We start from the raw sequence: 17,152 nt of genomic DNA, 5'->3' as shown, positions 1-17,152 counted from the left end.
ATTTTATGATGAATTTACTCATGTAAAATAACTGTAAATTTTAGATTTTTTTTCCTCCACATGTTTAAAGGTTGTTTAAGTCATGCTGTACTTATGGTTTGGGATTTTTAATGGTAAATACTTTGACCTTTTGTAATTAACTTTCATAAAAATTGATTATACATTTTATAAACTAAGTAATATAATTTACAGTTGATTAGCAACATATTGGCTAGTCTCAAACATAACATGCACACTGATCTTATACTACACTGATCTTCTTATAGTATAATCAACGTTTTGTAGATTCAACAGTTTTATTCAACAAAGTAACTTATACCATTTCTTTCGAGTATGCTGCGAATATCTGTCTCTGCTTTCCAGTTTGTAGCTCTTGTTAAATGCAAATGCTTCTGCAGGAAGTCTGTTTAATGGAACATTGTTCTACATTGCGTTTTGTGATAGCTGAAAGCTTGTCTCTGATGTTTTGGTTACCACAGGTTGATTGTAGTGTCCAAGTAGTGTGTATAGCAAATAAGTCTAAAGAGAATTACTTTCATGATTAACGTGTCACCACATAAGCATATTTTGCACATTTGTTAAAAAGAAAGCTTTTTATGCCATTTTGTTTTCTGCTCCTCGGTGGTATTCAAACTATTCCAAATGCGTGTTTCTGTGACAACCAGGAAGACCAACCAAGGCTTTTCCTGGGAGGGAGTTATGTAAACTTGGCTAATTTTGAAGCATTGTGGACTACACTAAAGGTTGTTATAGCTGTATCATAAATCTCAAAAGCTTATTTTTTTGTAAAGCAATCCACCTTTGAAGACAGAGCACATTGGCAGATGTAGCCTATTTATGATTGTACTCCAGTTTTTTATCGTATTAGTAAATGCCAAATCACATACAGCTGCTACCCAAGCACATTTTTAGCCAATGTGATTGTAGTTGATCATCTATTTCCGAAACCATGGCTTTAGCCTTTTGGCCTTCCCTTTAAGCACCCAAACCTAAAACATTTGCTTACGCTATTTGAATAGGATGACCAAATAATCTTCGCCACATGCAAATGTGCAGAGAGCTCTGGGTTGTCCTCAACGATGACACTAGATGATTGTGTTTTAGGAAGCCGGTCTTTAGTAATCCTGATTGATGTTCCTCATTGATGTTGTGGTAATTAAAGCAACACATGTATGATGACAGTTAACTCTAATAGTAAAACTATCACTTCAAAGACTTTATATATTTCATAGTTTTTAAATTTTTCAGATATGCCTCAAAACTAAAAAGGACAACCACTGCACATTTGACACAAATGGTTTATCTATAAAATGCAGTAGTGCAATGTGAAACGGCAACTCCCCCCGAACAGTTCCTCAGTTTCTGCATTCTCTGCCAGGGCAGCTTGGTTCAACAGTATACTGTAATAAATGAAATAGCCATTTTCAACTTTATGCAAATTATACATTTTTCATATATTGAAGTATTGTAGATGTGTGATATAGACTTGTGAGCTTTTACTTTATTTCTTTATTTAGCTTTTACTGTTAAAAACCTGATTGGGGCCAGTGTGGGAAAATAATAAATGCTGCCATGATTGACAGGTGTCAGAACACAGTGTATCACAGCTCTATAGGGGGGACACCAGTCAGAAGGCCCACTCTGACTCCTGTCCACCACAAATTTGAATTTGTCGCTGTATCCTCCTCTTTTATCAGTTTTAGGCGTAAATGTTTTATACAAAAGTTATTTTGTATGTCTAATATTTACTCTAAATTTAGGCCTAACGAATATTTATATGAAACATTTTTAAAAAATTTATAACAAAGCTCTAAAAAGTAACACGGTGCAGTATTATTCTTTTGCTTATTTCAAGATTATTCAAGCCTACTATTGGCGATATGATATGAGTTCAGAAAATTATAATTACATCATAAAAAAATCTAATTTAAGTTGTAAATTTGCTCTAGTCAGCATTGATATCCGCCACTAGCTCATTCGTGGAGTATCTTTGACACTTAAGGAAATGTCTGCGCTTGAGTTTGAATTACAACTAGTGCCTGACATTGCATACTTCACAAGAGCGTTGTTCTTAATCTGACCCTGCTGCTTTAACCCAGCAGTATCATTTTTCTAACCTCTGCCCTATGGCCTCTTTGCAGCTTCTGCACCAGTCAGCAGCAGCGTGAGTAGACGCCGTGCCCCCTCCTCTGTGACTCCCCTGTCGTGGGAGAAACACAACATTGCTGCCATGTCGAGTATCACCATTGACCCCGAGCTCAAGCCCGGGGAGTTTGTCATCAAGAGTCTATTTGCTGAGTTTGCTGTTTTGGCTGAGAAGAAGATTGAGATGGTGATGGCTGAACCGCTGGTGAGTCCACAGGGGTTGAACAATAGTGTCATGAGACACAAGAAATGAAATTCAACTCACAACATGTAAGATGCAACACTGTGCTGTGGCAATCTCTTTTGCAACAAACTGCCCTTCCTTTAAATGCCCTAGGAAAAAACTAAAATATGTGTGAGGAAACCAGCAGGAGACACACATCATTTTCATGTAGTTGAGCTGTACAAATGATAAGGTTTTTGCATTATTACCATAGTTGTTTGACTGTCCTTTCACTGCTCTGTTCCTTCATGAGTTCCCATGGTGGGTTAACAACCTCACAATGACACCTGTTTGACCTCAATCTCATTTAAAGTCTCATTTTTTTATGTACCACAGTAAAACTTCACTGTTCTTCAACCTCTCTTGCTTACTCGTTTTCAGATCTGCTGCTTAACTGACAATCTGCTATTATGCAAGTACAAGGAGTATATCAGCTAGGTTAATAACACACTCATTCTAATTCTATTTCTGTCTCCCTGTCATACAGGAGAAACCCCTGTCCCGATCCCTGCAGAGAGGGGAAGATGCACAATTTGACCAGGTTAGTAGAACTGTCGTCATTAGCAGGAGATGAAAACTGTATCCGTGAGAGTGTGGATGTGACACAGTCATATACCAGTACTAAAAACAGTTTACCCCCACCTTTGTATCCATACACAGTATTTGAATCAATCCCCCCAGTCAATGGCCTTTCTGTCTGTCATCTGTAGCTGGTGCAGACCTCTATACAATGAGCCTGGCTGCTGCAGAATGCTTTGTTCAGCACAACACAAAGCCAGTGAGGATATAGAGCTATAGATCCAGTTGTCCCCTTTGTGAATGAGGGAGAGAAAATGGGTATAGAGAGTGCAAAAGTGAGAGTGTAGAATTGCTGTGTCATCCTCAGCAGTAAATCAGCATTTTGAGCTGGAGTGTATCTGCCTGGCACCATAAGGGCAGAGGGAGCGGTTGCATAACTCTCTTGCCCAGCATCCATCATCCACCTCGCTCATTACGCTGCACTAGCCTTTAAACAAAACTACACACATGCGCAATTTAATCGTTTTTGCATACTGATCATCTCATCATGTGTCCTTGGTGTTGTCTTGTTTTCTGTAGTAATCATTAGTGATAATAAAGCTGTTACTTTACTATATGTCTGAGCTACTTACCTTATATACTTTACAGTTATGTATCTACTTTTAATTTTTGTTTGTGCAAGCATTCTCTACACAATTGTTGTAATTTTATTACTAGGTTAGCCAGGCAAAAATATTAAATATGCAATTTATTTGAAGAATGTTGAGTAGGTTTTCTAATAATCAGGTTGGTCTTGTTTTTGTATATATTGTTTTGTAGTTAATAAGCTCTATGAGCTCAATAGCAGAACACTGTTTACCCTCCCTACTGCGCACACTGTTCGACTGGTACCGGCGGCAGAGTGGCACTGAAGACGAGTCTTATGAGTACAGGCCTCGCTCCAGCACTAAGTCCAAAGGGTAAGATGCTAATCCTCATGAGGTATTTTCATTGTTTTGTCCGTTTTAGAATTACTGGGCTTAGAACAGAATTATTTATGCATTTTGTCTCTCTCATCTTTTAGTGATGAACAGCACCGGGATAAAGACTACCTTTTGGAACGGAGGGACTTATCCATAGATTTCATTTTTTGTTTAGTTTCAGTCGAAGTTTTAAAACAGGTAAGCTGTCTTGAACTGTTTTGTGTGTTTTGTACAAAGCTTTTTAACCAAAGCAGTGAAAGTTCCTGATGCTGTGATATTTGTTATGGGTTGAAAAATAGACATCACTGATGTAGCTTTCCTCTGATCAGATGTAGGATTTTCTTTGGTTTCAGAATTCAGTGGAATAGTTGTGGCATAGTTTCTGTCTGCCTTTTTATTGCTACCAGTCATTTAGATAATTACATTTGATTGCCACTGCAGTATTCACTATTGATAAGAGAAGTGGAAGCATGTATTTGTTTTTTTCCCTGTCTCACTAATTCAATATTAATAGATTTGTAGTTTTTTAATTATTTGTGGTACAAGGAAAAAAAACATGCTTAAATAAATAATAGGGAGTTTGGGTGCATATGCAGTAAAGTTAAAATCTTAACCTCAAAGATGGTTTTGCACACCGAAACAAATGGGATGTTTGTTCTAATTGTTGCACATCTATAGAATGGGGAAATTGTCTGAACAGATGTTTCAACTGTGACTTTACGGTGCAGCATTCCTTGAGTTTTTTTAAAGGTTGTACTTGAGTGTGTGTAAATCTGTGTCAGCTGGTGAGTTACCTGTCAGTAATCAGTAATTACACATTAATAATTAAAGTGGGCTATTTTGATAATCAGAAAGACAAACAAAAGTTGGATAATGTGCCTCTGGTACACTGCAATGAAAACATAACTATCATATGTTGCTTTAGAGTTAAGACAAACCTAAGAGTGTTGGAAATTGTTGTAAACGCTGTTGGAGACAGGTCAAAATTTATCAAATAAAGTAGACCAAGGAGAGGAGGCCTATCATTTATTGCACAAATTCAGTAGAAATAACCTTTCTACAGTCACTGAAATCGGTGTATGAACTAACCAATTGGTGCTTTGAATAATATAAATTCAACGCAACACACATTATATGATAGAGAAATTAACTGCAATGTTTTAGTAAGGTCTTTCTTTACAGGGGGACCAAATAAATAAACTAATGGCCATATACCAACTCCAAACTGTGTGTGTTTCTTTAATGCACTGACCAAATCTAAGCAGTGCTGTGAACTAAAAGCCAATCCCTGGAGACCAGAGCTAAGTTGTCCTTGGCTTTGTTCCTGTAGAGAGGGTGTTGAATGGTAGCAATAAGAAAGAATGAAGACTGTCTATGCTTATAATAAAACTGATTCCATGTTTACAGATTCCTCTTCATCCAGTGCCAGATGTTTTAGTACATGAAGTTCTAAACCTGGCTTTCAAGCACTTTAAACACAAAGAGGGGTAAGTACCAGAACTCAGACAGGGCAGTTACAGAGTTAAAAAAACATCTTAGTGTTGAAGAGTTTACAATTCAGTGTGGCACTCTCACTTGTGGGTTTGGCTTTGCAGTAGACATTTATTTGTCTGAATAATCGTCCTCTGCTGTCATTGTACTGTTGATAGTGTCATTTATGATGACAATTATTGAAAAAATAAATGCTTTTTGCTAAGCAACTTTAGTTGAGTCTCAAGTTGTTAATACTTTTGATGCACATTATTATGAATGACATTAATACAAGGGTCCATTTAAAAGATGCCTGTATGTGTAAGACTTACAGAGAAATGTCTTATCAACTTGCAGGTACTGTGGCCCCAACACTGGCAATGTGCACATCATTGCAGATCTGTATGCTGAGGTCATTGGAGTTCTTACACAATCAAAGTAAGCAAGATAAATTCTACTAAATTTGTTCGAACTGATCATGTTCTGGGTCATCTTTTATAAATTTGGAGTTTTGCCATCAAGTTAATGCTATAACGCAAATTCTAGTAATTGTTTCAACAGCATTAATGTAGCTTCAGTTATGGTGATCTGTTTCCTCACCTTAACTAAAACTAAGTAGGAATTCTGACCAATACTGAGTGAGATTAACAGATTTGAAGTTATGGTTGTGGTGTTTCTGATGCAGTTCATCTGCTAGCTGCCTCCTCCGTTTAGTGGAGGGCAGGGTAGCAAACGCACACAAACAACTAACCATGCATAGCAGCAGTGGGGACTCGGATAACAGCTGAGGTGAGACACTCAGGTGGACAACTCTTTTACGCTATAGTTACACGCAAATATAACTCTGCAAATAAATGTATGATAAAAGCAGTTCAATTAAACAGCGATCAAACAAACCTAAAGGTGAAATGGTAAGGTCAGCTCTACCCACAGTGACACCTGCTAAACTGTACGCGTTAGTCATAGTATGTTTGTGTAATTGCTATGACTATACTAACACAATAGCGTCTCTAAGCTGTGCTAACCATTCAACCCAATTTGTAACATAACATAAAAACTGATCAAGTAGTGAGATAGTCTATTAAATTCCATACTAAACCTGCTGCAACCCTCCCTCAACCAGCTGTTGCAGTGAATCGTATTAGATGGAGAAGGGGGAGAAAAAAGGATCAGTGAATGATAGTGATTTATTTCTGCAAAGTCAGAGTGATTAATATTAGGGCTGTTATTTTATCTAGATAAACTGATAAGGGGCATATTATATTCGGCTTTGCTGTTGTATAATTTAATAATGGAATGTTCACTCAGTTGCTACTGGCTGTTCATTAGCTTCACCAAGTAAGAACCATCACTACAATGTGTCTACTCATGCAGATAAGAATATAAAAACCTGAAAAATGTTTTTTTTGCAGCAAATTCTGAGCAACATTCAATTTTTTGAATTAACAACGGACAGTCTGCGATTGAACATTTTAATCGGATTACAGCCCTCTTTTGGAAAAGTGTATAGCTATTCTAAATTCTGTCCTTTTTGTGTGTCTGCTCAGGTTTCAGGCAGTGAGGAAGAAGTTCATCACAGAACTGAAGGAACTCAGGCAAAAAGAGCAGAGTCCTTACGTTGTCCAGAGCATCATCAGTCTCATCATGGGAATGAAGTTCTTCCGGGTTAAAATGTATCCTGTGGAGGATTTTGAGGCTTCTTTTCAGTTCATGCAGGTAACTTGTTTATTGCTAGTGTGTACCTTAAGAAACTATGGCTTATAGTGTGCTAAAAAAATTCGCATTCATTTAGACATTTTTTTAATTTTGCTACATTAATCCTCATGCAGTAACATACTTGCTATACTCTCAATCTACCCATGATTTCTTAATGTGACAATTCAGTATTTAGTGGTTGATGTCCACTGCTGTTATATGCCATAGCACATAACCATAAAAGAATAATGTTTTAGAGTTTGAGCATTACAGGATATTTGCCCTTTGTATTGATATTTTAGAAACAAAATTCCAAAGTAGTCATGTTTGTTTTAATAAAAAATCAATAACACAATTAAAACAATGTCTCATTCTCAGCCCATGAAGTAAAAATACAATAACAGAATGAATTATGATTCTTTTCTTTTCTCATGTCAGCATCAGTCTATGGTTCTGCATAATGTAGTTTGATTACACTTCTCATAACATATAATTTAACATCTGTTTTGTAAAGTTTATTTTTAAATGAAGTATTAATATTTAGCTGATTCAAACATATACTCTTTGATTCTGCTGAACTCTTTGCATCACAGTACATTAACAAAACATAAACCTGGATTAGGTTTGGCCTTGTTTGTGTCAATAGAGTTAAATTTAACATCTAACAGTGTGTGTGTGTTTTCTCTGTACCCTTTGTATTCTTATTTACATCTGTGCCTTTTGTGTTCTTTCCTAGGAGTGTGCCCAGTATTTCCTGGAAGTCAAAGATAAGGACATAAAGCACGCTCTAGCAGGCCTTTTTGTCGAGATCCTTATCCCTGTCGCAGCAGTGAGTAACATTTAAAACAATTTTCATTGTTCTACATTTCCCAGTTTAGTTTAAAGATTTGACATCTATGCTAATAAATCGTTTGTTCTCAGGCAGTGAAAAATGAAGTCAATGTGCCATGTTTGAAGAACTTTGTTGAGATGCTGTACCAGACGACATTTGAACTTAGTTCCAGAAAGAAGCACTCTTTGGTAACAATTTTACCATCATAATTTTTGTTCTTTCTCCTCATCCCTATTACTATTTGCAGGACTTTATTTCTTCCTTCTTTTGTGTTTTACTCATCCTCATCCAAAATATTTACCTCAGTACAAGTCTGTCAGTATCATCCAGAAGGTTTAACTTCCAGTAAATAAATACAACCTCGCTGCTAGCCCTTAAACTCTAAAACCATCTCCTGAGCAATTTTCATTTTTCTCACTTTTTATCTTACCTTTTTTATCCATCTAAACTTATCTTTTTACTTTTTTTGATGCGGACATTGTTTTTTTTCTTCTCAGGCTCTATATCCCCTGGTGACATGTTTGCTGTGTGTTAGTCAAAAACAGTTCTTCCTGAACAACTGGCACATCTTCCTGCAGAACTGCCTCTCACACCTGAAGGTAATGAAAGTCTGAGGCTTTACAACCCAGTGCCCTTCAGAAAGTTTTTCTGTAGCTCTAAATGGTAGCACAATGCCTGTATTGTTTAGTTTCAAGCATTTTAAGGACAACACACTTAGCTAATTTAACAATTCAATTTAAAACTGTTGAAATCTTATGACTCATGTTATGAAACCTTACATAAAATTTTGGTGGCAATATAAAGTGACATTAGGGCATTTAAATTTGATGTTCAGCTACATTCTTTTTCATGAAATCAATGAAGTTGTTAAATTTTATTACTTTAAAAAGGAAATGATATATTGGTGTTGGATACTCTGGTTAGCACATGCTTCCACTGATTGAAAAAGTTCTGAAGGGTGTGCTCTGTGATTCTGTCTAAAGATCAACATGTACTTTTCCTCCCATTATCAACAACCAGATCTGGACCGGAATAGCACTTGATTTGATAAGGAAATGATAGTACCTTTACTTTTTGTCCATTTGTTAAGCCAAGTAATTTCTAAATGGACAAAATGTGTTAAACTATTAGGTGTAAATGATATTCACCAGTGCAACCACAAGAGATGTTCATAAAAATAATCAAACTATCTTAGAAATATCCTCCATCTTAGGTTGTACGTCTTGCATACTGTGCTATTTCAAGTGCTGTTTTACCTCAGGTCTGTTAATGAATCATTGTAAACCAATGAACCAAACGATCAAACCCAACTTCCTTCTGTCCTTGACTATCATGAAGCCCAATGGGTGAGTCAGAACCCTGACCATATCACTTGACTGACTGACTGACTGACTCTTTCCCACTGATTACCCTTTGTGGTGACTATATGATCTTGTGTTGGATAAATTTGTTTGCATCTTTGTCATGGTGATTTCCAGTGGTTTTAAATGGCCATCTGTCTTGTCTGTTTTCACCATTGTAATTATTTTAGAGTTTCTCAATTTCAAAATCAAAATCAGTCTTCTGAGTGGTGATGCTGATTCTTTATGATTGTTTTACGTGTTTGTGTGATGGCTCAACTTTAGCGATGATTTCAGTGATTTTTAGGGCTTCTTATCCAACCATTGATTTTAACCCTGTGGCTGTACTCGAGATCTTGTAAGAAGTAACTGATAATTAAAGCAGTTTTATGTTTAGCTTTCGAATTTAGCTTTATGATAGGGATAACTATAATTACTCAACAATGCTGTTTAAAGATTTTGATGGTAAAGTAAAGGTTCAGTTTTTGTAATTTTTATCACACAGAAAGCATTGCTGTAATTTAGCAAAGCCTTCATCTATGATTAACAGATTCAATCATTTGAATACCCAGAGTGGATCAAATTGAAGAAAAGCTAAAGAGAGAGTTAAGTTTAGTTGTTTTTAGTTTTTAGACAGATGGATATAGATGGAGAGATAGATCTCAAGGAGAATTCAAAACATGCAGCAGCTGACAGATAACTTAAGCTCATACACAACCAGAAAAGCCTTCTCCTAACCACACACAGGCACACAACATAAACATAAATTGGAACCTTTTTTACATTTATTTTTACTTATACATGAATGACTGACAGACAGACTTCCTTTTGGAAATACTACAGTGTCTAGAGTGAAAATATATGCAATTAGTATTGGATATTATCATTTATACAATAATTGTGCAGCCCTACTTTAAAGTCTGATTCCCACAGGGTTAAAATACAACAATTAGCGTTTTGGATCTGAATGGGCTACTAGCTTGGGGCGTTGCTGCTTGTCGGCTTTTTGGTGAAGCAGGCACAATGTTTGTGTCCTGCTTTTTTCTGTCTCATTTTCCATTCGCATCTTTAAATTTCCTTTTCTCTGTCCACTTATATCCACTTCTGTGTGTATGTTCTCAGTCCCAAAATCTTATTTCCTGAGCACAGCACACCTCTGTTGGTTTGCTTTTGCAATCTACATTTTAAATTAAGATTTTATAACTGTGTTGAAACATTTTTGTCCCAATTTGAAAAAATCAAATGGACTGTGACTTTAAAAGCATGCTACTGATTATAAGAGTTACAACAGAAAGATACAACATGGCATATACAGCAGTCCATTGTGTTTCATTTTAAATAAAATAGTGTTATGTACAGACAAGAGTAAAGACACTGCTCTTGTCACGTGTTTAGTTTTTGTTTTTGCCTCTAACTTGCATGTTTCCCCTCCCCAAACCCTACATTCTTTCTCTTTTCATTTGATCTTTTTCTCATATTGACTCGCTCCAGATGCCATCTAACAACAGCATCCGAAAGCAGATTGAGACGCTGCAGGTGAGTTATTTGGGGTCAGTGACCTGCCTGGTGCTCCCTTTCAGTTACCTGACGAGGATGTAGGCTAGTGCTATTCTGCCCGCTTGGTCAGTTGGGGTAGTGAGTTGTTCCATCTTATGACATTGAGGTGTTACTTTTTTGGAATGCAGAGAAGAAGTTGTGATATGGCCTTAGGCTTTGTTGTTGAGGTCGTTTGTGTTTATAGAAAGTGGTGATGACTTGACTCTTATAACAGCTACAGCTTTTTTTTTTTAGGGATTTACAATACCTTAGATGGCATTCTGTAACTGTGAGGAAAAATTGCATTGAAATATACTCTTTTTTTTTTTTTTTTTTTTTATGAGGATTGTATGATTTCTATGAGGAAAAACTCCCTTGTAATTACATATGCATTAGAACATGAACATGATTCCATGTTTAAAATGGATTGTTTTAGTCATTAGGAGTTTAGGATTACAGATAGCCTACTGTTGCAAAACTAGACGTGGTAGCATTGCAATGAACCGTCCAAGTACTTTATTACTGTACTTGGTTACAATTTTTTACGTATTTTTACTTTACCTAAATAGATTTAATTATGGCTACTTTGACTTTTACTCCTCTATATCTAAGAGCAAATATCTCTACTTTCTACACTACTACATTTTTCATCAAAGTTGCATTAAACTCTACAATCTCATTACGTTTCATAATTTGCCAATTTTCGAAATCACTGTAATCACTAGCAAGATAGGAATTGTTTCAAAACAAAAACCATGCTAAGGTATAGTGTCAGTTCCTCCTTTCATGGCCTTATTTAAAAGGTTGTTTTGATACACTGTATCTTAGCGGTACTCATTGTAAGTACTGCTACTGCTATGAAGTAATTTTACTCTTTGCCGGATTGCGCTGAGTGAGGACTGTCTGCGCACTGTTAGCCGATCTACTATCTAGATCTACTGGGCCATTTTTTTAGACATGAAGCTGATAAATTCATGATAAAATGTTCTTTCAAACAGGGATCAATAAATGCAGTGTCAAATTCACTCTGTTATGTCAAAGTCAATTAAATAATAGAACGACCAGCAGTCTAAACATTTTCTTAACTTGACCTTGGCATTGCCATTCTCTCTGTGCCATGCATGCAGAAAGGGGGAAGATGTAAAGCAGAGCTAAGTGAGTTCTTGTTGTTACTGCACTGAGAACTGCTACAGAGTGGTCCCTGCTGATACATACATTAATATGATTGACTCAGAGAGAAAGGACAGGGCAAAAAAGGAATAGTACTTTTAGTTTTGATACTTAAAATATAAATGATCAGTATCAGTTCCATCAATACTTACTTACTTTTACTTAAGTAGAAATGTCAGTGAGAACTTATACTTTTATTCAGATACATGTTTGTTTTGTTTATTTGTACTTTTACTTAAGTACAGTTTTTAAGTACTTTATCCACCACTTGCATGAAATGCTCAATTTGGTCATTGATCACAAATAAATCTTGACAATGTAACATTGAAAAAATGTGTTATATTGTAAATCTCTAATATTTCCAGAGTTGGGGGCCTCTGAACACCCTGCTGCAAAGAACAAATTTACATAACTCTTTACAGTTGGTTACTCCAAACCTTTGGGTTACAGTTTGTGTGAAAACAAGGCACTCTGTAGTTTTGAGTCAGTATTCAATACCAGTCACCAGGCTTGTGTATACAGTGTTTTTTATTTATGTATTTATTTATTTTTGTCCTTTCGGCTTACCCCGTGAGTTCAGAGTCACCACAGTGGATCATTGTCCACATGTGGATTTGGCACTTTTTTCCCCTTTTTTCTTTTATTTATTTATTTATTTTTTAAATGCCAGATGCCCTTCCTGACGCAACCGTCCGCAATTTCTACCGGCTTGGACCGGCACTGCACAGCTGAGGTTGTAAATGGGATGAAGGGGGTTCAGTGTTCTGTGTTACTGTGATTTATTGAGTTGCATGCAAAAAATAAATAAACATAGGCGCCGTATTAAATGGGTCTGTAAGACTTTAAAATCCAGGATTGCACTTTGGTTCACTCCCCAAAAATTGTTTTGTTTTGCTTACCATTCAATCATGTTTACCCAGGATTTAAATGGTAAGTGGTCTGCACTTATATAGCGCTTTTCTACGTACTTGCACTCAAAGCGCTTTACACTGCTTCTCATTCACCCATTCGCACTCATTCACAATCGCAATTACACACACACTCACACACCGATGGGGGAACTGCTATGCAGCTGACCAACACTCACCGGGAGATCGCTCCCCCCACTAAGTTGGGGTTCAGTGTCTTGCTCAAGGACACTTCGACATGTGACCGAAGGAGCCGGGGGTCAAATCAACAACTGGGGGATTGGTGGACGACTGCTCTATCTCCTGCGCCACAGTCACCCATGTGATCTGACATGTGATTTGATACCCTTTCCTTTTATGGTATAGCATGCTCAAATCAAGCCATAGTGTGCTGTACACCCTTCCTAGCAGAAAATATTTGTGCTAATCTAATTCCAGACTTGCCCTTTATGTCCCTTAGCTGTGTCTACACAGTAAATTAACAGACAGTTAATTTTATGCATAAAAATCATTGTTGGCTGATAGTTGTTTCCCATGAATAATAGATATTCAGTGTTTTATAGCTTGGTTTAAGTGTCAAAATGGAGAGATGCAGCCACAGTAAAGTGGTTGGCTAGAAAAAGGGACTGGTGGATGACTAGAGCGTAATGCAATTTGGGTAAACTGAAAACATCCATCATGACATCAAGATAATTTTGTCTTATGAAAATCCTTGCACCATGACCACATCATTTCCTCTGGAGTGTTCCTCACATTGTGCCCCTTATTGTATCTCAACAACGTAGATGCTCATCATAGCTGACATAGTGGCTGGATGTCTTCTATTCCAGAACACAATTAAATGATTCTTCTATACTCTGCATTTCTTCCTACAGTTCATAAAATAGTGCTGCATTTTATAGTGCTGTGTCCTGATCATTAGATCTCTCACACATGAGTCTGACTCATTAGGAGTGCACTGTACAGTTGCTGAGTTTGATGTAAGTTTTATCAGACACCACTGACCAGATCTCTTAAGATTAAAATGTTGCTATTAAAACATTATTCTTTCTCCATCCACAGAACAAAGACCCCAAAATGTCCCGTGTAGCACTAGAGTCACTCTACAGACTGCTGTGGGTCTACGTTATCAGGATCAAGTGTGAGAGTAATACTGTCACACAGAGGTAAGTTCAAGGTCCTCGGACTGCTTGCACACCCAATCAAACACAGATGTATAACAAGTAGAAGTCATTTAAATAAGGTCATTCATAGTTTAATCCTAAATATGCTTATACAATTTCTGCTGCCTTTTACTCCTAGTCGGCTACTCAGCATTGTTTCAGCACTTTTCCCCAAAGGCTCTCGCAGTGTGGTGCCCAGAGACACACCCCTCAATATCTTTGTCAAGATCATCCAGTTCATAGCTCAGGTAGGCTTGGGAGCATGAAATAAATGAATTTCGTTTGAGCTAAAACTAGAGATATGCAATGTAGTAACTGTGTTAGAGATTGCTTGTCTGTTTTTGCTACAGGAAAGACTGGACTTTGCTATGAAAGAGATTATCTATGACCTCCTGTGTGTGGGCAAGTCTCAGAAAACCTTTACCATCAATCCAGAGGTAATATAACATATAAGACTAGTGACACTGTTTCAGCGCAATGTTGGTGGATTCCCTCTTATTATCTCTTTCTCTGCACTGTTAGAGGATGAATATTGGATTGCGCGCCTTCTTGGTAATTGCAGACAGCTTACAACAGAAAGATGGTGAACCTCCAATGCCTACAACAGGAATCATCATGCCCTCTGGCAACACCCTGCGTGTCAAAAAAATCTTTCTCAACACCACCCTCACTGATGAAGAAGCCAAGGTCATTGGTATGTTGAATTCTTGAAACTTTAACTTTCGGGCTTAGCAGTTGGTCAAAAAAAGTATTTAGGGATTATGTTTTCTTCTTCTTGTTTTTTTTCCTTTTCTTTTCTTTTCTTTTCCCTCCACTAAGTGTAATGACTCTTCTGGGTGCTTTCAGGCATGTCATTGTACTACCCACAAGTAAGAAAGGCCTTGGACAACATCCTAAGACACCTCGACAAGGAAGTGGGACGGTCCATGAGCATGACCAGTGTCCAGATGTCTAACAAGGAGCCTGAGGATATGATAACGTAGGCAACTGCCACCTGAATTCATAGTAATTTCCGTGTTGTCTCCTACTTTGGTAAAGGGTCTCATAAAGTCTTCCTCCTACAGGGGAGAGAGGAAGCCAAAGATTGATCTGTTCCGTACGTGTGTGGCCGCCATCCCAAGACTTATACCAGATGGCATGAGCAGACAAGACCTAATAGAGCTTCTAGCCAAGTAAGTCATCTTTTTAACCTTACTGTACACATTTCAATACGGTGGACCTTCACATTTCTTATTTATATCCCAATCCGCTTCCTCTCGTTTTAGACTGACCATCCACATGGATGAGGAGCTACGTGGCTTGGCCTTTGCTACTCTTAAGGCCCTGATGCTAGATTTCCCAGAGTGGCGAGAGGACGTACTCTCAGGGTTTGTTTACTTCATCGTCCGGGAGGTGACTGATATTCACCCCACCTTGTTGGACAATGCTGTTAAGATGCTACTGCAGCTCATCGGGCATTGGAAGCAGGCAGTGCAGAACAGCAATAAGAGCTATGATGCACAGGTTTGTTTCATCTTATGTTAAATATATTGCTTTTCTGTATTGTGTGCAGTAGTGAAATTTGAGTTGGTGTTTTTTGTTTTTCAAATGTCTTTTAAGTCCAAAGTGATATTAATTACATGTTCTTCTAAACAGGGTTTAAGCAGCAGTCATTCTTTCTCCCTGGAACGTAATCATCTCTCAGGTGTCCTGCATGTGGTAGAGGGTTTAGCACTGGTGGTGCTTTGTAGCTGCCGTCCTGCCACACGGAGGCTGGCAGTTAATGTTCTCAAAGAGGTCCGTGCGCTGCACATTGCACTGGGCATTGGCAAGGTATTTACAATCACTCATGTTACATTAAGTCGCAACAAACAACTAAAAGTCCAATTTAAATATATCTTGGCAGGGTTTTTTTTTATTTTTATTTTTTTTTATAACAAATACTGACAAATAATGACACTTGGTCTCTAAATCTTTCAGGGGGATGAAGAGTTGGCTATTGATGTAATGGATAGATTAAGTGCATCAGTGTTGGAGAGTTTTATTCATCTCACAGGAGCTGACCAGGTATACAAGTCTTATTTTCAGATTCATAAAACCTGCACAAATATTGTGACACTTAGCTTCTTCCCTCTGATCTTTTTTGTAGACCAATCTACTGTATTGTCCCAGTGGGATTGATCTCCAGACATTAGCTGAATGGAGCTCATCTCCCATCAGTCACCAATTTGATGTGGTGAGCCCCTCGCACATCTGGGTTTTTGCCCATGTTACTCAGGGCCAGGACCCTTGGGTTATTAGCCTTTCCAGCTACCTGCGACTGGAGCACCTGCCGAAATATTGCCCCACTGCTCTAAACTATGCCTGGATATTTGCCTACACCCGTTTGCAGCTGCTGTCTCCACAAGTTGACATAAAGTATGTTTCCGCAAGCCTCTTTGTTTTCTGGCTGTACATCTAAATGTGTCTCTAGTTCTGTCATAGTTTCCTTTATTTTAGGCTTTATCTTGGAAAGAGCATGCCATTGTATATTTTTAATGATATTATATAAATAAACAATACTAGATAAATGTGTTTGACTGGAGATAAATTGATGAAAAAGAGTGATTTAAGCTTGTAGCTACATCTGAGGAACCCAACATCAACAGGGTAAAGACAGCTAGTTTATGGTTTCACTTTTGTTGTCTTATTGATGTCATTTACATAATTTCTGACCGTTCCTACATGTCCACCTGCAGTAGTCCCATTAATGCCAAAAAAGTGAACAGTCTGAACAGCAGTGACTCCTACATCGGCCTTTGGAGGAACTACCTGATTCTCTGCTGCAGCTCTGCCTCTTCCTCCTCCTCTATGTGCTCCTCATCTTCCACCTCTGGCTCCGTCCGCTGCTCCCCGCCTGAGACGCTGGCGTCAACACCGGACAGCGGCTACAGTTATGATTCAAAGGTCAGGAAATGTGGAAAATGCAATTGCATTCTGATAATGGGACCCACATAATATATTGAGTATCAATGACTAGTTGGAACAAATTATTTATTCACTATTTACCATTTTTTTCTGTGTCCTTTACTAGATTGTTGGCACTCCGTCCCCCTCATCCCTATTCAAACACATTGTTCCAATGATGCGCTCTGAGAGCATGGACATCACAGAGTCTCTTGTGTTGGGGCTTGGCAGGACCAATCCCGCGGCGTTCAGGTAAATAACACT

At 37.7% G+C, this 17,152-nt stretch overlaps 1 protein-coding gene across 14 annotated transcripts in view; it reads left to right on the top strand.

Annotated features, from left to right (window-relative positions):
• fryl (furry homolog, like) overlaps positions 1–17,152 on the top strand; it is a 67,073-nt gene that overhangs the window by 20,772 nt on the left and 29,149 nt on the right. For 10 of the 14 annotated variants that reach the window (XM_067514462.1, XM_067514463.1, XM_067514453.1 and 7 more), the window contains 23 exons: positions 2,142–2,350; positions 2,856–2,909; positions 3,707–3,846; positions 3,951–4,047; positions 5,257–5,336; positions 5,677–5,757; positions 6,867–7,035; positions 7,751–7,843; positions 7,936–8,034; positions 8,344–8,445; positions 10,678–10,722; positions 13,863–13,966; positions 14,103–14,211; positions 14,314–14,400; positions 14,486–14,657; positions 14,810–14,942; positions 15,028–15,135; positions 15,229–15,466; positions 15,599–15,775; positions 15,923–16,009; positions 16,092–16,360; positions 16,681–16,888; positions 17,016–17,140. In XM_067514462.1, coding sequence (XP_067370563.1) covers positions 2,231–2,350; positions 2,856–2,909; positions 3,707–3,846; positions 3,951–4,047; positions 5,257–5,336; positions 5,677–5,757; positions 6,867–7,035; positions 7,751–7,843; positions 7,936–8,034; positions 8,344–8,445; positions 10,678–10,722; positions 13,863–13,966; positions 14,103–14,211; positions 14,314–14,400; positions 14,486–14,657; positions 14,810–14,942; positions 15,028–15,135; positions 15,229–15,466; positions 15,599–15,775; positions 15,923–16,009; positions 16,092–16,360; positions 16,681–16,888; positions 17,016–17,140 — 2,897 coding nt within the window. In that variant the 5' untranslated portion in view covers positions 2,142–2,230. The remainder of the gene's footprint in view (positions 1–2,141; positions 2,351–2,855; positions 2,910–3,706; positions 3,847–3,950; positions 4,048–5,256; positions 5,337–5,676; positions 5,758–6,866; positions 7,036–7,750; positions 7,844–7,935; positions 8,035–8,343; positions 8,446–10,677; positions 10,723–13,862; positions 13,967–14,102; positions 14,212–14,313; positions 14,401–14,485; positions 14,658–14,809; positions 14,943–15,027; positions 15,136–15,228; positions 15,467–15,598; positions 15,776–15,922; positions 16,010–16,091; positions 16,361–16,680; positions 16,889–17,015; positions 17,141–17,152) is intronic. The other 4 variants (XM_067514454.1, XM_067514458.1, XM_067514464.1 and 1 more) reach the window with 1 other exon arrangement.

Source organism: Channa argus, chromosome 8, assembly GCF_033026475.1.
Source record: "Channa argus isolate prfri chromosome 8, Channa argus male v1.0, whole genome shotgun sequence".
NCBI lineage: Eukaryota > Metazoa > Chordata > Actinopteri > Anabantiformes > Channidae > Channa > Channa argus.
This window is presented reverse-complemented; position numbering and strand designations above follow the sequence as displayed.